The 23110-nt window shown below is 36.1% G+C and overlaps 2 protein-coding genes and 2 pseudogenes across 6 annotated transcripts; all 4 read left to right on the top strand.

Moving 5' to 3' along the window:
- Window positions 1-2985: 2985 nt before the first annotated feature.
- Window positions 2986-6217, top strand: LOC147549448 (rho GDP-dissociation inhibitor 1-like). The gene is made up of 5 exons (XM_086671396.1): window positions 2986-3690; window positions 3790-3856; window positions 4885-5103; window positions 5198-5322; window positions 5828-6217. The coding sequence occupies exons 1-5, from the start codon at window positions 3454-3456 to the stop codon at window positions 5903-5905; spliced, it is 726 nt and encodes a 241-aa protein (XP_086527522.1). The 5' UTR covers window positions 2986-3453; the 3' UTR covers window positions 5906-6217.
- LOC147549447 (fasciclin-like arabinogalactan protein 7 pseudogene) lies at window positions 5224-7910 on the top strand (annotated as a pseudogene). 2 transcript variants are annotated; one of them, XR_015238434.1, is made up of 2 exons: window positions 5224-5322; window positions 6912-7910. The product of XR_015238434.1 is annotated as a fasciclin-like arabinogalactan protein 7 pseudogene, transcript variant X1 (transcript). The 2 variants fall into 2 exon arrangements; XR_015238435.1 differs by lacking the exon at window positions 5224-5322 and adding an exon at window positions 6525-6630.
- Window positions 7911-10677: 2767 nt separating this feature from the next.
- On the top strand, window positions 10678-17910 carry LOC147549446 (fimbrin-4-like). Of its 2 annotated transcripts, none has more exons than XM_086672144.1 (15): window positions 10678-11317; window positions 11491-11606; window positions 11708-11878; window positions 12448-12689; window positions 12814-12985; window positions 13110-13148; window positions 13335-13403; window positions 13510-13626; window positions 13748-13959; window positions 15077-15232; window positions 15368-15567; window positions 16308-16465; window positions 16554-16650; window positions 16811-16902; window positions 17292-17910. In XM_086672144.1, the coding sequence occupies exons 2-15, from the start codon at window positions 11520-11522 to the stop codon at window positions 17586-17588; spliced, it is 2109 nt and encodes a 702-aa protein (XP_086528270.1). In that variant the 5' UTR covers window positions 10678-11317; window positions 11491-11519; the 3' UTR covers window positions 17589-17910. The 2 variants fall into 2 exon arrangements, with proteins under 2 accessions (XP_086528270.1, XP_086528269.1); XM_086672143.1 differs by having other exon boundaries at window positions 10797-11121.
- A 743-nt stretch (window positions 17911-18653) lies between these two features.
- On the top strand, window positions 18654-19961 carry LOC147549445 (long-chain-alcohol O-fatty-acyltransferase pseudogene; annotated as a pseudogene). The gene has a single exon (XR_015238757.1). The product of XR_015238757.1 is annotated as a long-chain-alcohol O-fatty-acyltransferase pseudogene (transcript).
- Window positions 19962-23110: the final 3149 nt, after the last annotated feature.

The following is a 23110-nucleotide window of genomic DNA, read 5'->3' as shown; positions in this document are numbered from 1 at the left end:
TGGATTTGAAGGAAGATTGGTGAATAAGAAGTTCGAATCAAATAAAAGTCAAGTCATAAACATAAACCAAACACAAAATAAAGATTTTGGGTAACAACATAGTATCACCGGTAAGCAACATAATCCGAACAAAAAGTAAATATTGTCACTAGAAAAACTGAAATTCATATCACTCTTCGTCGTCCTCCTCAGAAACCGGATTACCAGATTCATCTTCCTCTGCACTATCTTCTTTAGAGCCGGAACCAAAGGATCCATCTTACTCGTCCACATCTTCTTCGATTTTCTCTGCCATCAGAACTATCTTCTTCTTTGTGGTTTTAAGTGTGGAAGCAAATTTTTTGACCCGTGTTCTCTATAAAACAAAGAAGATGTCAATATTCGCAGTAGGCAAGTAAATAAATATATAATAAATTTAAACTTTGGTGAACTTTTACCATTCTTTCATATAATGATTTGTAGTCCATTAGGTTCATCGTAGGATCGACAAATACTGACTTACTATGAGAATAGGACACATCGTGAAATCTGTCTGCAGGCTTGTCTAGTAGCTTGAGACAACTCGTGCAACAAAAAGGCTAAGCAAGCTGATCCCCACCTATACTTCGCAACATTATTTATGTCGCGCATGCAGTTTAGGTATTGTACATTGATACGGTTGCCGCTTTTATTAGGGCACATGCAACACCTATTTAACTGGCGATTTAACCTTTAATATTCTCTCGGTGATCTGCAAGTATAAGAAACAATTTACCCACTCGTTTACAAGTAAAATTTAATAATAAAAAATAAAATTTAAAAAGTCAGCGACTTTCTGATCCATCCCATATCCGATTCGCTATATGCCACTTATACATATGCAACAACGACCTCTCTATTGATATCCTTCTTCGGACTCAGGAATTTGTTCGTTTGTTCTATCATTATTATGATCAATGTCTTCATCTGACATTGATTCAGTCCGATTCTTAAGACGAGGTCTATTAGCGAAATAATAAACAAAAAATATAAACATGAAGAACACGAAAATACATAGTTTTCCATAAACATGAAGACCAAAAAACAAAAACACGAAGATTCAAAACCTCTAAGCAACACAAAAACCCCCGAAACAGTAGCAGCTAGTGATTTCATGAGAAACCCCCAAAATCAGTAGCAGTCACTGCTAATGTTCGGGCGAAACACTCGAAATCAGTAGTAGTCACTGCTACTATTCGGGCGAAACACCCGAAGCAGTAGCAGTCACTGCTCTTGTTTCGGGAGAAATATTTGAAACAGTAGCTTCACTGCTACTGTTTCGAAAGTTTGAAGACCACAAACAATAGCAGTTCATGGTCTTAAACGAGCAGATCTACTTGTTTCAAAAAAAATTGCTAGGGTTTTCAAAATTTTAATTCATAGGTTTTATAAGTTTAAGGGGTTATAGGGTTCTTAGATCTTACCTTTCTCTTTGGGAAGATTCTTCAACAATTCCCTTCCCTTTGTTTGATGCCATACTCAACAATGGTGTTTCTCCAAAAAAAATTTCTCTCTAGAAATTTGGGTGTTGATGATGAAGATGAAGTAGTATAAGAAGATCAAACTAACTTAGGATTTATGGAAAAAAGAGAGATTTGTCCAAATAATACATCTAATTCTAAGAGAACTTGAGTGAAAATAATAGAGTTGTCCCCTTAGAAACTGGTGTCCATATAAAAAAAATTATTTCTTTTGTTGTCCAAGTAAGATAGTTGTCCATATAAGAAAAATGGTTGTCTGCGTATTAGTCACCTTAAGATAAAAGATATTATTCAATCATCAAATTACGGATTGATTGAGCTATTTTAACCTCCGTTAATGTTTGTTAGAGAGAGAATGAGAGTGTAACTAATTCATCTATAACTGACCATAACAGAATTTTATGTTACGGTTGTTATCAGAAATATTTATAGGCACCTCACTTGAACTCTCTAAAGACACCACATACTCGTTTTGTTACACTCCAATCACACCATCTTCTCTGTCGTGCCCCCTCCAAGCAGATGGATAAACTGTGATCATCAGTTTGTTTTGTAAAGACATGAATAGAGCTTTAGCTAAACCTTTTGTGAGAATATCAGCAGGTTGCTCCAAAGAAGCGATACGAAGAATGAGCAGCTTTCCAAAGGCAACGAGATCCCTTAATAATAATCTACGTCTGTGTGTTTAGTTCGAGCATGACATATAGGATTCGCCGCAATTTTGTACCATAACATTAGTACCTATGCATTTAGTTTTGAACTTATTTGAATTTTTTAAAGGAAAATCAAGAGGAATATGGCACTTTTGATTTTTTTTTTACCCCTAAAGCTATGGATGTCTTTGAGAAGGTACGATCCAAGTAAATGAACAACTTAAAGGCCAAAACTAACCGAATAAATTTTTATCTACAATTTGTCTGGCACTAAATGGGGAGGTTGTGTACCGGATGAAATTTTATTCTATGAGCCCAGGTCTCATCTGTTTATCTGCGTCAGTTGTGCTTAATGGGTACGTGAGACTCGACTAGGACAGTACTCAAGTTTTTCGAATTCTCCCCGTGCCAGTCACAACAAACTCAAATATTTTGAGGTTGTTAAAAGGTGCCCTTTATTATTACTAAATGGTTCCTTTCCAAAATAAATATAACGGATCAGTTCTGGTTCGGGCATCTCATTATCTATTAAAATTGAACATTAGGTATACCGTATACCCGACTAGTTTTTAAAATTTACCGATTCTAATCAGGTAATATTTGTCAGGTATTAAATCCGTCCTAGTTCGCCTGAGTTCCGTAAGGTGGAAGAGAAAGTCTACTCTATCAATGCATGACTACCCAGGACTGCTCGTGCGGGTCCGATTCTCACCCCAACATCCATCCATCTTTGAGGTAAAGAACATAGGACCTTCAAAGTCAATCCTTCTACCCAACTTCAAGCTGTGTTTTTGTTAATGATTAATAGGTGTAAGGGCCATTTTCATTCCTCTATCGTGGCCTTCTTGAATCAACTTAAAGTTAATAATAATAGTAAGTGACCTTCACGATCTCTCCACTTCTTTCTCTCTCTCTCTCTCTCTCTCTCTCTCTCTCTCTAAACCTCTTACCCACCTTGATGTTTTTATTCATTAATCAAAACTAGAACATTCCAACAACCAGTCTCTCTCTCGCTCTCTCTCTAGACAGATAAGAAGTTCAACGACCTTTACATAAAATTTTAGAACACTAACTAACATTTGATTGTCTACTCCATTCATTCATTATTTTTTTAGAAGAAGAATCTATTCCAAATTGTGGGTTGTTTTAATTAGAGAGTTTAGAGCCCCTTTGAGCTTCTTATTTGACTGTGTTCTTATAGTTGGGGCTCACTACTTTACTTATTGTTTTTTATTTTGATTTATGGGGTTTTGTTGTTTTAGTAAGGGTTGATTTTCTTTGCTGTGGGTATTGAAATTTTGATGTCTTTGATTGTTGGAACTACTTCAAAATTTTCCCAAACCATGAAATTTAATACTAATACTAAAGAGGGTGAAAAGAAGAAAAATGGGTTCTCAGAAGCAACATCAACTAGTAGAAATACAGAACCAGATGATTCTGGTCATGTAACTGAGGAGGAAGAAGAAGAAGAAGATGAAGAAGGGAAGATTGATTTGGGTCCTCTATGCAGTCTCAAACAACAGATTGAGATGGATAAGGTTTGTGTAATTCTCTTAAGTTGAGTTTTCTTAATGCAAGTATTGTTTGGGAATTGGGATTTAGGTTTCTGTTTATAATTTTGATGGATGACATTTCAGGAAGATGAGAGTCTGAGGAGATGGAAAGAACAGCTTCTTGGAAGTGTTGATTTGGATTCTGTTGGAGGTATATTATTGCCTTTTATTGAAATGGGCTTATATGATTTAGAAAGTAGATGGAAATGATTTAGATATAGGACTACCACAAATTTTGATGAGTTTGTTTGTGGAAATTAAAAACAGTGAACTTCGAATTTCGGTTCTTCTTGTTCCTTTAGAATGACCTTAGTGGGTATTTTTCCCCTAAATCCGAATCAATTGATTCTACAGTTTGAATTCTATTTGACATCCTAATATTTTTTGAATTTGCTGATTTTAGTTCTACAAATTTGGTAATCTTTATTTTGCATTTTGGGATGTGTATTCTTGTATTCAATGGGGCTAGTCCCAAACCTTGAATTGTATTGGGCCGTAAGTAACTAAATAACCCACTTTGTTCTGATAGATCCATAAACATTACGAACTTTTGTTCTATTGTAATTTTCAGATGCACCAGACGTGATCTATGGCTTCTTTTAACAAAGGACTCCATGAGTCAGTACACTCATTACATGACATTGAGTACATCATGATGATATAATATTGTAAATACGACATGAGGATTGGATGAGAACATAAACCGCCATAAGCACAACACACGGACCCTGAAAGACCATATAAACACCCTTAAAGGTCATCCTAAGAGGCCCTAAAATGCATCTACACTACTTTTACTTTATTTAAACCCTTTTAACAAAAGTCAATAAATGATGGATCTCTACTTCGCCTACGAAACGAACCTGGGAACCTCTGGGTTTTTGGAGTAGATTCACAACCAACCAAGCAATCAGTTGTTTGCAATGAAACATGTTGTTTTATCGGGAAATATAGTAGTGCCTTAAAATAGAAAAATGCATTATGGAAATTTATCTTCTTTATTAGTTATTAGATTCTGTGGAAATAGAGGGGTTTTTTGTGGGCTCCCAGCTGTAAAAAACCAACGAGTAAATTTCCATATGTCAAATGGGATGCCTCCATCGTGTGGGATTATTCATTTGATCTACAAATTCTCGATAATGTTTTAAAACTTCTCGATTATGAATAATTTTTTCTCAGAATCTCTGGAACCAGACGTTAAGATCCTTAGACTCGCAATCATATCTCCTGGTAGACCTGATCTCGTTCTTTCAATTCCTGAGGTCGGTAATCCGAAAGGTTCATGGTTTACACTGAAAGAAGGATGTCATTACAGCCTAAAGTTCTCTTTCAAAGTCAACAACAACATTGTTTCTGGTCTACGATATACCAACACTGTTTGGAAAACTGGTTTGAAAGGTAAGACCCCTTGAGGCATATCCTTCTACATTTTCCTTGAGATATTTAATTTAGCCTTGTGCATTACTGTAAACTACGATGATTTTTATTTCAGTTGATAGAAGAAAAGAAATGCTTGGAGTTTTCAGTCCTCAGAGCGAGCCTTACACACATGAGATGGCAGAAGAGATCACGCCTTCTGGCATTTTCGCTCGAGGATCATACTCAGCTAAAACAAAGGTGATTCTAATAACATGAACTCTTTTCTTTTCCTCATAGTGCTAGTTTCTTCTTAGTTCTATGAAACCAACATCATGATTGCTTTTGTATACCAACTTGTCTGGCGGCCGACGGACTGATGTTATATTCAGGATATGTGGGTGTGACGTATCATGTCTATGATATGCATATGACAGTTTTCTCATTTCGGCATGGATCTGCTCGGGGCTTGGGCTACCCGGATCTGATGCACCAGTTACTTGGATGGATCGGCTTATCTTAACTAAATAGCTTCTAGGACTCCATAACACGCACACACACACTTGCACAGACTCACAAACACACCCTCTCAGACACAAATAGGCACATACACATCAACCCGCACACACATATGTGTGATAGTTTCCAACGACGAAGTATTAGTACCTGATGTTGTGTTATCTTGGGATCAAAATCCATATATCAAATAAGATCTTATTAAATCTTCCTTATAACTGTATTTACATCTCTTCATTTTTATTTTCAGTTTATCGATGATGATAATAAGCGCTACTTAGATATGAACTACACCTTCGACATCCGGAAAGACTGGCCTTCTATATAAAACAGACATCTCCTTCCTCGAACATATACTTGAAGAATATTTCAGAGTTTCCATGAACCGAGATCTTCACCCTCTGTTCTCATTTTTCTAAAGACTTCGAATCTTGTATCGGGCTATACTGAATATAACAAACTGAGATCTCGATTTCTATAGATTTTAATTTCACTTTTTTCATGTTTATAGGTTCTCCATTTGTTTTTAAGTTATGTTAAGCTTTATTTGTGATCTTTAGTATGGGCTTTTGAACGATTTGTAAAGAATACTTCTGGAGAGCTTAAAGGAGATCTGATAATTTATGTTGAAAAGTAAAAATTTCTCATAATTTGACCCATCATTTTATATTTTACTCAGTATCGAAAGATTTGAAACTGAACTATTTTCAAAATCCGAAAACCGAGCTTCCCATTATAGTACTAATTGGGTAGAGTGCAAGCAAGCTTAGTTAAGAGATCAAGAAAATAAAAAATGATGCAGAAAGTTCACCTTATATGAACTTATTTTGAAGCTTACCTAAATAAGCTTATTCCTTGTACCTCCAAGAAACAATTGAATTCCGGAAATGAAAGCAAATAATATAACCTAGCTTACCTCTCTGTAATTTTTACCTACTCCTACTATCTGAAATCATACTCAAACCTTTCCTTTGTTAAACTTTTACCCTGTCTATATATATTGATCAAGCATCAATCTAAATCCCATTGGTCTTCAGTACTCCTCTTGGCTTGGTGAGTCTTCTTCATTTACATTTCCTCTAGAATGCTTCATTTAGGTTTTATTTTTTAATGTTGAGTCTTCTTCATTCGCATTTCCTCTAGAATGCTTCATTTAGGTTGTGTTTTTTTTATGTGTGAAACTGATTCGTCTGAATCTGAATTAGCTGAACTAAATTGACTGAATTTTGTTGGCGTAATCCTCGTAGAAATTACAATGAAAGACAAATTCTTCAACACCATGAAGTCTTTTTTCTTGGGTTTAATGGGCTACGTTTGTTTTTTATTTCTTGCAGGAATTTGGCGATAAAAAGGAAATCAAATGGAATCTAATACGATCTTTACGGTTGGTATTTTAGTACTTTTATTGAGTTCTTCATCCTCAAGTTCTCAAACTATTGGATCTCAATCACTATCTCCAACTCCATCGCCATCACCATCGCTGATACAGAAACCAGCCCCAGCACCAGTGGCCGGTATTGTGGACCTAAAAGACCTACTATCTTTAGCTGGGCCATTCAGTACTTTCCTTAACTACATAGAATCAACTAAAGTTCTCCAAACTTTTCAAAACAGAGCTAACGAAACAAAACAAGGAATAACCATATTCGTACCGAAAGATACGGCGTTTTCTTCTCTTAAAAAGCATAAATCTCTGTTAAACCTCACTCAAGAACAACTAAAACTACTCCTCCTATTCCATTCCTTACCAAATTACTATGCTCTGGCAGATTTCAAGATATTGAGCAAGTTAAATCCTGTTAGTACATTGGCAGGTAATCAATATACATTAAACTTTACTGACAAATCCCGGACGATTTACTTGAATTCTGGTTGGACAAACACCAAAATCACTAGTAGTGTTCATTCAACTAGTCCTGTAGCAGTTTACCAGATTGAAAAAGTTCTTATTCCTGAAGCTCTTTTCGGTCAAGCACCACTCCACCCTCCGTCCTCAGCTCCCTCGTCTTCTATAGACATCGGTATGGTCTCTGATTCGACTCCGAAGTCTTCCTCATATAGAGTCCTTAGTTCTAGTGGATTGGTTTATTATTTCATGGCGATTTCAGGTGGAGTTATCTTATTCTTGTAATAGGTGAAACTCCTATTCATCAAGTACATTTCAACTTTGTTTCAACAAAAAAAAAATTACACTTCAACTTATTTTATTGGACTAATTACTCAAATATGTTGGATTTTCTTGTTCAAAGAAACTTATGGGTTGTATATGTAATAATAAACGTGTTCTTGGAGTAATTATTATTTATTCTATTTATGTTAAGTATTTGTGGCTATTCTTTTCTCATATTACCTCTTTGTTTTCATGATTCATTCAAGTTCTCTTCTTCAAGCAAAAATATTCTTTTCACTCATATTCCATTCTACCGTGCACTAACTCACATTCCGTTTGAGAAGCTCTCTCCCGAGTCCCGACCCCTCTTCTCTATCACGCACTCTGCACCCATCCGCATTGGTAAGAGCCTAAGAGGGGAACTCCGCCATTTTTCGTTATTCGTTCAAATTTTATTACAACTTTAAAGTTCCTACATTTTTCGAAATTTGGCTTTATTGGTTCAAAATGTTTTAAAGAACTTTGAAATTTAGCATTTTTTGTTCAACTTTTTTTAACTTTAAAGTTCAACGTTATTAGTTCAGAATCCTTTTAAGAACTTCTTACAGACTTGTTATCATTTTTCTTATGAGAAATCTAGAACTTTCAGCATAAGAGCATCTCCAATGCAAAATTCAAAAAAACTCTAAAGTTGTGAGTCAAATGTCAATTGAGATTTCCTTTCCTATATGGTAAAATTGAGTGTCTCTAATTCAAATTATTCTCTAATACAACACTCAAAAAAATTAAAATAGTTACACATGTCACACATACATTGAATAGGAAAAAGTAGTTGAGAGAGAAAGACTTTCTATTGTTTATAACATTGAATTTGATGACTAAGATAGGTAAGATACTCCGAAGAGATCTCAAAAAATAGAGTTTGTAATTGAGACATCTTAAAATTAAATACTTCCACATTATCTTAAGATCTCAATTAAGACATTAAAAAAATCTAAAGTCCTAGGTGACACTTAGGATTTTTAGATTGAGTCTTGCATTGGAGATGCTTTAAAGTCAGGGCAAGAACTTCTGAAAACTTTTGAAGACTATTTCACTCAAAATTTTACCTATTCCAAATTTCAACCTATTTAGATGGAACTTTGAAGGTCTAAAATATTTGTACTTGGGTGTACGCAACAAATTTTTGGGGTAAAAATAACTCAAACCCCTCGTTTGTCTCCCTCTCTCTCTCTTCTTCTCATAATAGTTGTCGTTCTCGTCTTTCACCTTTTTCTCGCTGTCTTCCTTTTCTTATTCCCTCACTGAAGAACAAAAGTTGCAGTCGAAGCATCTAATCTCAACTTTAAGTTTCTTTCTCTAGAGCCGATATTTTTTCTTTGAAGGCCGACTTCAATTCTTAATATGAAGTGATGATGAGTTGCAGAGAATAGAGCTTCATTTATCTTTGTTTTTATAGATACCTCTAATGTACTTGACAACTCTGAAAGATGAGAATGCTGAGAGAGATGGTAGTGACAATGATTGTGGTCATAGTAAAGAAGATGAAGGGGATGTGACAAAATGTAGGAGTTTTTAACATAAGTGTCCCCTTAACCATATTGGTCTCCATGGAACTTCAAAACTACCACTCCCAAGCTCTGTACTCATAGTAAAAGTAAAATCTTTCATGTCCATAGCACCAAGGCAAATTAACTGCATTACAATTGTTAGACCTCAGTATTTTCCAAAAAAAAAATACTGAGGATGGGGACATGTGGTTGCCCATAACATGGTGTGGAAATGGATTTCTTTTTTTGGAAGTCGACTACGATCTACGTATGTCAACACCTTGGAACCACTTGGGCTACCAACTGTTGACTGTGTGGAAATCGATTTGGATTGCTTTACGACATGAAGTTCAAGAGGTGTTTATCATCAGATGAGGCGCCAATAACACAAAACATTACACTTAAATTCACTCCTCCCACACGTAATAGGCTTATGTATCTTCGATTGGATTTTAGATTTTTTTTAGTATAAATATCCATGTAGTCCTTTAAACACACTTCTCTTACAAGTTGGTAATATTATAAGAGATTATAATAACTTAATTGTTATTATTTCTTTTTATCTCTCCATCTATATCTATAGGATCTATAGAATCTATAGAAGTTAAAAGCCATATCATAACTTCTTTTTAGATCTTTCCAGGTGAATTAGTTGTACTCTTGAGGGTCAAATCAAAATGCCAGACATTTATAAAAATCAAAGCAGTTGGTAGCCCAAGTGGTTCCAAGGTGTTGACATAAACTACAGAAAGTCTTTGAGGTCCTAGATTCGAATCCTAGAGAAGGTGTAATTTTTGGTTATTTGAATTGGAATTTATTAGGGTATAAATAATGTTGTTGGGCTTCAGGCCATTGTTATTGTTGGGCTATAGGCAGGGCCGGCCCAAGTTGATTTAAGGCCCAAAGCCAATTTAAAAATGTGGCCCTTTTAGGTACAAAAGGAAAGTAAAATACAATACAAAACTTCGTCTTGCTTGAAGGCGTTTTTGATCCTCTGTCCATCACCACCAAAACTAAATTCCATCCAGCTGAGCTATAGGTTATTTATCAAAAGTCTAGTTCTAACTTTATCTATTCGAGTCGGACAAGCCTATTAAACTTAGAAGTAAGAGGCCCTTAAGTATGTCGGGGCAAAAAACAGCCGCTTTGGCTGCTTTGGGCCTGGGCCGCCCCTGGCTATAGGCTCGGTCTTATTAGTGTTTGAGTCGGTGGTTATGGAACTTAACACATCTATGATATATCAAATGCTATTATCACGACTTATGTAGATTTCCGAAAAAAAAAAAACGGTGTTGGCGTATGGAGAGACCAAAGAGAATGGGAAGTTTTATAAGGCCTCCATAATTTTGTTAAAAGGCCTCTCCATAAACCATTTTACTTGCTAAATTATCACTGAGATGACGCCTTTTAACAAAAATGAGGGGCCCTATAAAATCTCCCAAAGAGAATTAACCCAAACAAAAATTATAATAGTTCCTGTAATAGGAGTAAGACGGTCCTAATAAACCCAACTCCGGCCTCGGGGGAGTACAAAATGGCAAAATGAGTAAATTTATAACAACTCCGCCCGAGAACTCTTATCACGTTCTCTAACCATCTTCGTTCCCGCGTCCAATTAAGAAAAACGGTTTGATCTTTTCAGACGATGGACGGTAGTAGTGGTGGGCCCGTACGGGTCATCTACCCAACGTGCTCTCCCCTCCTTCCCCTTCCAACATTTTACCCTCCTCCTCCTCCTCAACTTTCTCTCTCTAATCTCTTCTTCCTCTCTCTCTCTCTAGAAAGAAAAAAAAACAAATCTCCACAAGAAAACAAACAAATCTGCACACAGACAAACAAAAAGAAAGTCCATTGATTAATACCTCAAATATGTGATTTCATTAGGTTTGTGATTTCACTCCTTTCTCTTTTCTCAATCAAATCCAAAAGTTTCTTTCTCAATTTCTTATTCGTTCTCTTTTCTTCTTTTCTTTTACTTTGATTTCCGTGTATAACAATCAAGATTAGAATTAGTCTTCTTCTTCTCCTCTTTCTTTCTATTATTCTAATCTTTGCTTTCACCTTAAGATTTCCGATTCATGTACGCTTTAATCTAATCACCGATTTTTTCTTCTATTATTACATTTATTAGCATTTCTTTCTCTCTTCTTCTCTGTTTAGATCTAAATTACTGTTTGATTTGGTTTCTTGATATTCAGATTTGGTAATCCTTTAATGGAAATTTGAGAAGAATTTTTTTTTGTTTTCGTGTAGATAAATAGTTTTAGATTCCTAGGGCAAAGATGTCGAGTTTCGTAGGTGTTCATGTTTCAGATCCATCTCTTCAGAGTAAATTCACCCAAGTCGAGCTTCGTGGTCTCAAATCCAAAGTATGTATTATCATTGAATTTACAATCTGGGTTATGAATTTTTTTGATCCATTTTGAGTTTTGGGTTGATTTATGATTATGGGTTTATGATTTTGTTTTAGTTTATTTCGAATCGGACTCAATTGGGCAAAGTTACTGTGGGAGATTTACCTCCTCTAATGGCGAGATTGAAGGCTTTTAATGAAACTTATAGTGAGGAAGAGATTAAAGGGATACTTAATGAATCTTATTCTGATATGACTGAAGAGATTGATTTTGAATCCTTCCTAAAGGTATTTGTCCAGTTTAGGATTTGCATGAATTCTTATTGTATTCATGTTCATTTCTATTATAAATGTTACTAATGAATAGCTGAAATTCGGGTTTTAATCTAAGTTCTGATGTTAAAATCAATAATTTTCATGAGAAATGTACAAGCCACCGAAAAAATAGGTGTGAATTTTAATCGGACGGTTGGATTCATGCCACTATCTCTCTCTTGATGAAATAGGATGAGTGTCAGTCGTTGGATCTCAATTCACGCCAAGATTTTCGGCTACCCTACCATCAACGAATTTTCATTTTGTGATGGTGCATTGCGTTTCTGTTAACAAACAATGGTCTTGTGGGAGATTATGCGGCGTCACTGCAAGATTATATTGAAGAGAGTCAAATTATTTTAGAGCAAGATAACTTATAAATCCAATCTAGGCCTCAGTGTTAGGAATTTTAGGTCATGTTGGTTCTTTCATTTTATAACCAGTTAATGGAGTTTTATTGATAGGAAGATATTATTTTTCTCACCTCTTGTCACTAGAAATATGAACTGCGCATAATATCCAAATATTTTTCCAATGGGCAGGCATATTTAGTTTTGCGAGCCCAAGCTGCATCTAAACAAGGAGATTCAAAAAAGATGTCTTCGACTTTTATCCAGGACGCGACCTCAAGTTTGCGCCACACAATTAACGAAACTGAGAAAGCTTCTTATGTTGCACACATCAACAGCTACCTTGGGGAAGACTCCTTCCTGAAAAAATATTTACCTCTAGATCCAGCAACGAATAGTCTGTTTGACCTTGTGACAGACGGTGTTCTTCTCTGGTATGTATTTCTTTAGGGTTCGGCATGAAGGTGTAGTACCAAAAAGATGAATGAGCTAAACATGAAATTTAGTTAGGAAAATTTTGTTTTGTAGTCTTTGATGTATTTAAATGGAATAATGCAGTAAATTGATCAATGTTGCCGTACCGAACACGATAGACGAACGAGCTATTAACACGAAAGCAGTTCTTAATCCCTGGGAGAGGAACGAGAACCACACTTTATGTTTGAACTCCGCAAAGGCTATTGGCTGTACGGTGGTTAACATTGGAGCACATGATTTGGTCGAAGGAAGGGTTAGTGGGAGTTTTGGTCTTTATAACAACTAGAGCTTAAGATCATACTCAATTAGTATAGCTATTAGTTATTTTATAAGGGATTTTCTCTTGTTCTGAAATATCCTTTATTTGTTTCTTACAGCCCCATCTGGTACTTGGTTTGATTTCTCAAATTATAAAGGTGGGCAGGTGACTTTGACATTGTTCATAATTCCTATATGTTAGAATATATAATACAGAGACTTTGAAAAGATTTATTCATTTTAAGACATTGTCAGAAAACAAAGATTAAACTCGTAAGATAACCCTTTGTCTTTACTTTTCTGTTGACTACTTTCGTTGCATTTACACTCGGTGATAATATCAGATCCAACTACTAGCAGACCTCAATCTAAAGAAAACTCCACAATTGGTGGAATTGGTGGACGACACACAGGTAATTTTTTTTAATTAACTATGCTTGTTTTGAGCCCCAATTTTTATTTGACCTTTCATTAACATACAAGGCAAAACTTAATTGTGTGCTGTATTGCATTTGGAAGGATTTGGAGGATTTCATGAGTCTACCCCCAGAAAAGATTTTAATGAAATGGATGAATTTCCAGCTCAGCAAAGCTGGGTACAAGAAACAAATTACAAATTTTTCTACTGATGTGAAGGTAAAGAAATGACACCTGTTTGTGTCGCGTTTGGAGCCATCTATTTTGATACTTTGTGGTTTCTTAATGTAACATTTGATTTCTTACCCATAGTGATATCATAAACCTATGCAACTTGCAGGATGGAGAGGCTTATGCTCACCTGCTTAATGTCCTTGCACCAGAACATCGTATTGTTTCCACAGTGGATGTGAAGGATCCCATTGAGAGAGCGAAAAGGGTTCTGAAGCATGCAGAAAGAATGGACTGCAAGAGGTATCTTACTCCAAAGGACATTGTGGAGGGCTCATCAAATCTGAACCTTGCATTTGTTGCACATATATTCCACCACAGGTGAGGAAGTACATTTGTTATTGTAGTTTCTCTAGTGCTTTGGTTGAAACTTCTTAGGAATTAGGAGACTGAGCTGCGGATAAAGATTTGTCTCCTCATAAGTAAAATGCTTGTCCTTGCGGCTGTTTGCATGATGTCTCCCCTTCTTAGCTTTATTATTAATTTATTTGCGTTTACATTCATTACATCCTATGGTATGGATACACCATAGGATGGAATAGGCACATAACTGCCATATGGCATGGATGCATCAAGAGGATAGAGACCCTGAAGGCCACCAGGATCTACCTTTACCTTGTCTATATATATATATACACCTATAAATTAGATGAGATAAATTTTGAGGGTAAACTATAATTCCCATGGCTCAAACCATGACCTTTTGGTATTTTGAAGGAATGCACAACCAAATGGCCTACAAGCCAATGTGCGTTTTACAAACCCATGTGCGTTTCTCCGGAGCTTATTCACGGAGAGAATCAAATGCGTTCTAAATCACTAGATTCTTCATGGACCATTGACGTTTTCAGTATGTTCTTCTGTATTGGATTCTCGAAATACGTGGAGAACTAGAAATCTAGAAATAAATGTAGTTTTTGTACGTACAGAAGTAGTTGCAGCATACAGTTTAAAATATCTTAAGCATCAAGAACTAGATGTTATTATCTAATTACACTGAATTGTAAACAACATGTCCTAACATAAGGATTCAATATGAAATTATCCACATTAACATTTACCTTGTCAACTTCATTTTATAGTGTTAGTAATGGACTGATTATCTTATATTTGTCTTGCTCCGTCAAAGTTTGCCTTTAACCTCTCAACTTCAGTTTAGGTCTAGAAGATCCTGATAAGACTTTGATCAGTGTTGGCCAGTTCTCTGATCTCAACTAAATGCTATATTTTCCTGAAAATTGCCTGTTTTTGTGAGGGATCTCCTATTCGGCTAGATATCAATTTTATTAGCTTTCTTCAAAAATTAGTTGGCTAATACGTTGTGATATGATTTGATTCCATACGTATGTGTTCCGTGCCAGTTCTGGTATAAATTTTTTTAAGTCAAATGACATAGTCATTGGTGGTAAGGTAATGATAAGGATCTATCTTACTTCAGGAATGGTTTGTCAATGGACATGAAAAAGATCAACTTGGCTGATATGCTGCCTGAAGATGTTGCAGTATCCCGACAAGAGAGATGCTTCCGATTCTGGATCAATAGTCTTGGAATCGCTACCTATGTCAATAATGTGTTTGAGGACGTCAGAAACGGGTGAGCTTGTATTTCTTTTTGTTTATGTGGTAGGGTTAATTTCTTTGTTGATTATGTTTATCTGTTTATGTTTCTGACTATGAGTTCTGTTTTCCTTCAAACGGTGATTGTATTGTTCATTTTTTATGCATGCAGTTGGGTTCTTCTGGAAGTGCTCGACAAGGTCTCTCCTGGATCAGTCAATTGGAAACAAGCAAGAAAGCCTCCAGTCAAATTCTCAATTCAAAAAGTAGAAAACTGCAACCAAATCATAATGGTTGGGAAGCAACTGAACTTCTCTTTGGTAAATGTTGCTGGAAATGATTTTGTACAAGGAAATAAGAAGCTCATATTGGGTAAGTTCACATCTCCCTTTATCTTTTGTTTTCCAGGATTCAGGTAACACGAAGTGAAAGTTGAATTGTGGTTTGAAACTTTGAATCTATTTGAAGTATTGAAGAGTCAAATATGTCAATATACGAAGGAAGTGAAAAACTTTATAGGTTATATAAAAGAAATTGTATTGTTTCCAGTAAGAGTTTTTGTGAAATAACTTTCCCGAAACATACGATCCTAGGTTTTCACTAGAAAATCCAAAAGTTATCAGTGACAGTCACTTGATTAAGTTTTAGGAGGAAGTTTGTTAGCTTTTCATAGATCCATGTGGACAAGTTACGCCGTAATGGACATATTTCTACTTGGCTGGTGAAAACTTCATTATGACGACATGGTCAACCCTATGTATCTTCATACCGGTTCTCCTTAAAAAATTCAACAGTTCTTCCTTATTTGATTGACTAACTGTTTGGTATCCGCTTGACTCGTCGGTCAAAAGATCATTAATCCGCAAATCCACATCATAGTATAGCAGAAGCTCATTGAACGAAACCATGGGTACATGGATTTGCTGGACAAAAACCTTGATTTTGTGGACAAATCCATAGATCAGTGGATACCTTTTAAAAGTAGGTACGATCTGTTCTACATGTAGGACTTGCTTACCAAAAGCAAGTCATCTTGGAAGCCACTTAAAATTTGCTTATGTGATTTTAGTAGAAATCTATTTTTCTTCCTAACTGTGTACCCATGTTTTCAGCCTTTCTATGGCAGCTGATGAGGTTTAATATGCTTAAACTCTTGAAAAGCTTGAGAATCCACTCTCAAGGGAAGGAGATGACTGATTCTGATATATTAAGTTGGGCAAACAATAAGGTGAAAAGTTCAGGAAAAACTTCTCAAATGGAGAGCTTCAGGGTAAACATTCTCGAATTCTGGATTATTTGGCTTTAAATCGCGGACCATATCTTTTCCTCAGTATTATACTTACTTGATACCTCTTCAGGATAAGAATCTATCGAACGGCATGTTTTTCCTCGAGCTTCTGAGTGCTGTGAAGCCTAGGGTTGTTAACTGGGGTGTTGTTGCAAAGGGTGACAATGGTAAGCTATCCAGCAAATGATAGGATTTTATGTCCGTTTAACGGTTATTCTTCTTTTGGTCCTGGAAATGACTTCAGAGCAATTGAAATAGTTTATTTCGGAAAAAAGAATATGAAATGACTGACATTATTTTCTTTTCTTGAATTGAAAAAAATAACAGATGAGGACAAGAGGCTGAATGCCACATATATAATAAGTGTTGCACGGAAACTTGGATGTTCTATTTTCTTGTTGCCGGAGGACATCATGGAGGTATGCGTGTAGTAACGGAGATTTAGTTTACTTTTACTTTGTTCATTGTTCAGTCTTAAAAGTTCAAAAGTTATGCTATTTAATATAACACTAGGCATAACCCCCATCCCTAAGGGCGGGTTCAATGCCGTCGAGCGTCATACACACATTTATCAATACTCGTGTAGTTATCAAAAGTACTTACAGTTATCAGAACAACACTTAAATTTGTCAAAATGCACTTGCAACAAAAATACTTGCAAACGAGGACCTCCATTCGGCAAGAGGAATTTATGACTGGCACAGACACCCACGTCGTTAGTTTATTTTTATTATGTATATGATCATTTAACTAACGCTATAGCTTGGGTTATAAATTTAACTATCACATATTCTGATAAATACTGTAGGTAAACCAGAAGATGATCTTGACTTTGACTGCAAGCATAATGTGCTGGAGTTTACAGCAGGAAGCAAAGGAGTCAGGGTCATCCCCTTCTACTCCTGCAACTCCAGACGCTTCTCCAGCAGCCGCAGCTCTAGCAACTCCAGACGCTTCCCCAGTGGCAACCGCAACTCTAGCTGAATCTCCATCAGTAACCTCTTTGAACAGTGACAATGAAAGCTCTCTTTCAGAAAAAATCTCAGACTTGTCTTTAGAAGTCGAAAGTGAGGAGATCCCCGTCCCTTCTGAGGAATCTTCATGAATTTTCAATTCTCATAAATCTTCCTCTGTTTCTCTCGAAATAAATCCGCTATGAAAAATCTACTGGAACAGGTCTTGGATTCCCACATTATTAAGCGAGAAATGTATACAAAATGTTGTTGATGAGATGTTTGTAGTCCAAATGAAAGTCCTGTAAATCTTGTTCCATTTCTTCAGATGTATAGGCTTAAATGTTGAAATTTGCTTTTCTCCATTGGTGGCTGGTTTCTGTTCAATTTTTTTTTCATGAGAATACAATAATATATTCATACGATAACACAATGTAAAAGTTCAAAAATATATTCTTTTTATCTATAGAAAAACAAGCGTTTGAGTTTAACATATAATAAATGAGAGAATTAAGATAATTTCTTTTCATAAGAATAAAGTTTTTGCCTTATAACACGCGTCATAGATTCGATCCCCACGAGAAGTGGAATCTATGTTATTGAACTTTGGTTATTAAAGATATAAATGATGTAATAAGTATGTCGGGGCTATAGGCTCCTTTCGTGTTGTTGGGCTTTAGGCCTCTTTCTTTATAAGTTTAACTTAGGCGGTTATCGTGCTTATTACATGTTCATGATATATCAATTCCCTGTAACGACTAACGCAGATGGTAGTCGATTTTGTCAAAAATAAAAACACACAATAATATATTCATACGAGGGGTTTGACACCCGGGCTTAACGGACTCGAAGCTTGGGCTTAAGATATAGGTCATATATGCAAGCAAGGTTTTTTTGAATGAAGCATGAGCCGGCCCATTAATTCTAGACTGGTCGGGCATGCATTACCCGTTACGTGGCTCCGGGGCAGTCTATTTACCCATCCGATCAGGGCATTTCGGCGAGGTTTCCGACTCCCATGCTCAACTCCCAACCCTACTACCTCTTCAGTCCAAGTGAAAACGGATGGAGTAAGGTGAGTTTGTGTGGGCCAAAAGTCCCACATCAAAAACAAACAAGAGGTTGAGCTTCGTAGGTAAAAGTGTGGATTAGGTAGGTGACTCCAGGTTTACTCTCTCCTCCGATCGTTGACATAGAACGATCCACAATTAACCTTTTTATATTAATAAATGGTCTTCCCATGACATTTTCAGATGTAGTTTTGGGGAATAAAACGGTTCAAAACACTTCAAGTAAAAAAAAAAAGTATCAAATCAAACAGAAGAAGAAACACAACGACACTAGATAGAGAAACAATGGAAGAAACTGAAAATGAGATCTACAACTTCATCAAGGTATGGATTTTGGTTATAGTATCATTAACCTATTCTTACTTGTTTGTTTCAAAATTAATACCAAAAGGTTTCCTAAGAATCTTTTTCCTTCTTCCTGTTTTCTATGTCTTCACAATTATTCCTCTCAATCTCTTCTCCTTTCATCTTGGTGCTCCTACTGCTTTTTATCTCACTTGGCTTGGAAATTTCAAGCTCCTTCTCTTCTCATTCAATCTAGGACCTCTCTCTTCATCTTCATCTTCATCTAAATCTAATTCCCCTATTAAATCTTTCTTACTTTTCATCTGTCTAGCTTCTCTTCCCATCAAAATCAAACAAAACCCATCTCCAATATCATCTCAAATTCAACAAACAAAAATCAAATTCAATCAAAACCCATCTCTAATATCATCCCAAAATCTGAAAAAACCTAATTTTTTCAAAAACCCATATCTGATTTTATCTTTAAAATCCTTGCTTTTAGCTATTCTGATTCGAGTTTATGATTACAGATCTCATTTGAATCCAAATGTGATCTTAGTTATTTATTGCTTTCACCTATATCTTGGCGCTGAAATCACTCTAGCCTTGAGTGGAGCCATGGCTCGAGCCATTTTAGGTCAAGATCTAGAGCGGCAGTTTGATGAGCCGTATCTTTCAACTTCACTCCAAGAATTCTGGGGACGAAGATGGAATTTAATGGTCACAAGTATTCTACGGTCAACCGTATACGATCCTGTACGCCGTATTTCTACGCCTCTTTTGGGTAAGAAATGGAGTCTACTTCCAGGGGTATTTTCGACATTTGCCGTATCAGGACTTATGCATGAATTTCTTTACTATCATATGACCAGAGTGGGTCCGACGTGGGAAGTGACATGGTTCTTTATTTTACATGGAATTTGTACCGTCATGGAAATAATTGTGAAAAGGAGTATTGGTGACATGTTTCGGTGTCACCAATGGGTGTCGAGACCATTGACTTTAGGGTTTGTCAGTGTAACGGGATTTTGGTTATTTTTTCCGCAATTGATACGTAACGGAGTGGATTTAAAGGCCATAAGTGAATATGGTACCATGGTAAAATTTGTTAAGTGGAAATTGGGAATGTATTAAACTTTTTATATTTAGGCATTTGCTATTGGTTTGAAATTTGTGCGTAACATTTTCGTATTCACTTTCTAATTTTCCTTTGTCGCATTTAGTTATTATTTTTTGTTTTTTTTTTTTATGAAAGGAGGTTAATACCTCAATTTATTAACTACTTGAATTTGAATTCATGTTGGAACAATCTGTCTCCTACTGATTTACAATAGAATTTAGAATCTGATAGATTTTCGTACTTTGATTTGAAACATTCGCATAACCAGATTTTGCTAAGATATGAGCTACCTTATTGGCCTCACGATAGAAAAAATTAAACGAAGTGTTTTGTAACCTTCTAAGACCCTCTACAATCTCCATAACAATTGGTTTAATCTTCCACGGGATAACCTCCCTACCCTTCGAGCAACCTTTTATGATTGTCAATGCATCTCCTTCTAGTATATACTGATACTCTGGCATAGATAGAGCAAGTTGTACTGCCAACTGAGCTGCAATAGCTTCCGTTTCCATCGCCGATGAAGATTTGAATTTCCTCATCAAAGCCATAACGAACTTACCTTCCTCATTTCTACACACAGCAGCTGCACCTCGCATATCATTCGAAAACGCTCCGTCGAAGTTTATTTTAGACAACCCGATGACGGTGGTTTCCAGTGTTGCACTTCATTCTCCACTTGTATATTCACCTGATCTTCACTATTTACTCTCCAAGCCGAGTAGTCTGCTTGCATAGCAGAAGCCTCTTTTATTATTTTGTACACATCCGGTTATACTCCATTAAATACACAAGCATTTCTTGCTTTCCATAAGAACCAAATAATATATAGTCGATACTGAATAATTACTTCCTCTTCTTCATTGTTTTCCATCCAGCGACAGATTAATTGTTTAAAATTTTATTCCCCTTCAACCCGTAAATTTAAGGGGTAGCTCATCCACATTTCCCTTGCCTTCTTACATAATCAGAATAGATGATCCTCATCTTCTTCTTCCTCCTCACAAATAGCACATATGGTAGAAACTTCATTATTGTATTTTAGTGCTCGAACCTTTGTTGGTAATGCATTTTGAAGTAATCGCCATACAAACATTTTAACTCTCGGCGCTACATTGAACTTCTTCCATAATTTCCTCCATGATAACCCATTTTCTAAGTCAGCTCTTCTAGACGATGTAGGCTTCTCTTTTAGTAAAGAAGTATATAAAGATTTTGTAGTAAAGTCACCTTTCAATGTATGTATCCAAATCAACTCATCCTTCTTATTTATTTTGGAAAGTGGGATCCCACAGATTGCCTTGGCCGACAATTCATCAAATTTAAGGGTCTTTTTTATGAATTGGTCATTACTAGAGCAGAAGAAAGAAAATGAACAAAAATACAAGACAATTGCATTGCCCAGAACTCGAACCTCTGACCTTCAATGCACAAACCAAAGAGCTACCTAATGTTGTTAGCGGAATCTGAAACATTTATATGTTTAACATTAGGTTTTCAGGATCGCATGCATGGACTAGTAATGAGTTAATAACGGAAAGAAGAATACCTTATTCGCTTTCCTCGAATTCGATTCTGTCGCCTTTTCGGATGATCAAGAGCTTCAAAGTAGTAGCTCCTCTACTTGAGACACCGAGTAGGTTGGCTTGAATTTCCTCCCTTTAAGTCAGCTAGGCCCGTGATGAAGGTTAAGACGAAGAACTCATTCTTCTTGACTAGTTAAAAAGAACTAGAGCTTTTTCACTAAAACTTTCTCTCTCTAAAATGTCTGAGAGTTAATTTTCTCTTGAGAAAATTTCACACCTTTTCTGTTTGTCTGATGACCCTTTAATAGAAAAACCCTAATTAGGAATCATATTTCAATTTGATTTCAATCGGGCCCAGAAAAGATAAAACATCAGAATCCCATCTGATTGGAAACCCATATGGGAAGGAATTTCCCATCTAGGGTTCTTTGATGTGGCCGGTCAGAAAAGCCCATTAATGGGCTTGGCCTGGCCGGCCCACTCCCTTAGTATGGTCGGTTAGATCATCGCTTAAGTGGGCTTGATCTACCCGACCCATGGTTGCTTTTTAAGCCTTTCCGGGCTTCCCTTTCGAGACCGATTCCTTCTTTCTATTTGTCACTATCAGACTGGATCATATCCATCTGTAGGCAAGCTCCCACTTGTCTTATTTTCTCTGTCCCCTCTTATGTGTAACTTGTTGTAGGATCCAGTCTATGTTAGTTGCGGATTACCGAAGTGATACGACGAACCTAAGCGGCTTCTAGCTAAGCATCACGATCCCTAATTGGACCGGACTAGATGATCTTCCGGATAAGGTCATCGTTATCCTATTCGCCTAATTGTACGCATTGCCATCTTGATCGAAGGGCACTCATTCAGAAGGACATCTTCCTTCAGATTGAATGAATATATCCTTCACTAAGTTATGCCTAGTTCTTGTTACACCTCCACATAAAATACTACACATCCATAAATTCCCGCCTGGGCCATTGCCCAGGCTGGTCTACACTATGGTCTGCTTCTGATTCCAACTTAATGCAAACTTAAACCTAAGCCCAATCTTGTCCACTTAGTCCCTTGTTGTTGTGTTTTATTTGTGTTCCTTAATCTTATGATTTAATTGATATTTAGGTGGTCATTTTTAGTGGAATTGCTATATAAATTTTTCAAACTAATTTATGACTAGAATAGTTTGGCACCCCTCTAACAAAAATTCTGGTTCTGGACTATAACTCTTATCATTAAAGACATCTTTGGTCATAAAAGACATACAAAGAAAATATTTTTAGTTCATGTTAGTAAGTTTGTGAAAGTCTGTTTATTCTATTTTCGTTCAAGTTAGTAAGTGTCTTTCTTGATCATGTTCATATAATTAGAACATGTTTTTAGTTAATGAAAATATTTTTAGTTTGGTTTGTCTCAATTTGAAAACTGTTTAGTTTGAATCGGAAAGTTTGTAGTTTAAGCTTTATTTTGATTTGACTAATATGTTCACTCTTACATTTTTTTTTGTTGTTGACAATATGTTCACTACTACATGCATCTCTGGAACTTATTCAATGTTATATACATGTGGGGAGTTGTTCAACATTGTCTTCTAAGGGTTCCAAATCTCCATCTTCGACAATCGTATGCATGAAAATGGATACATTATCAGAAGTATTAGTAGGAATCACAATTGATTCCTCCTC

This window comes from Eschscholzia californica, unplaced genomic scaffold (assembly GCF_041429995.1).
Source record: "Eschscholzia californica isolate CP2 unplaced genomic scaffold, dmEscCali1.0.p SCAF_3, whole genome shotgun sequence".
In the NCBI taxonomy this organism is placed as follows: Eukaryota; Viridiplantae; Streptophyta; class Magnoliopsida; order Ranunculales; family Papaveraceae; genus Eschscholzia; species Eschscholzia californica.
Note: the sequence above shows the minus strand (reverse complement) of the source record. Positions and strands in the feature narration are given on the sequence as shown.

Bases quoted from the DNA above. Each gene is read 5' to 3' on its own strand.
- LOC147549446 (XM_086672144.1), top strand. From the start codon at position 11,520: ATGTCGAGTTTCGTAGGTGTTCATGTTTCAGATCCATCTCTTCAGAGT. The intron at 13,404-13,509 runs GTAATTTTTTTT...TGCATTTGGAAG, and splicing joins AATTGGTGGACGACACACAG to GATTTGGAGGATTTCATGAG. The intron at 16,903-17,291 runs GTATGCGTGTAG...TAAATACTGTAG, and splicing joins TGCCGGAGGACATCATGGAG to GTAAACCAGAAGATGATCTT.
- LOC147549448 (XM_086671396.1), top strand. From the start codon at position 3,454: ATGTCTTTGATTGTTGGAACTACTTCAAAATTTTCCCAAACCATGAAA. The intron at 3,691-3,789 runs GTTTGTGTAATT...ATGACATTTCAG, and splicing joins AACAGATTGAGATGGATAAG to GAAGATGAGAGTCTGAGGAG. The intron at 5,323-5,827 runs GTGATTCTAATA...TTTTATTTTCAG, and splicing joins CATACTCAGCTAAAACAAAG to TTTATCGATGATGATAATAA.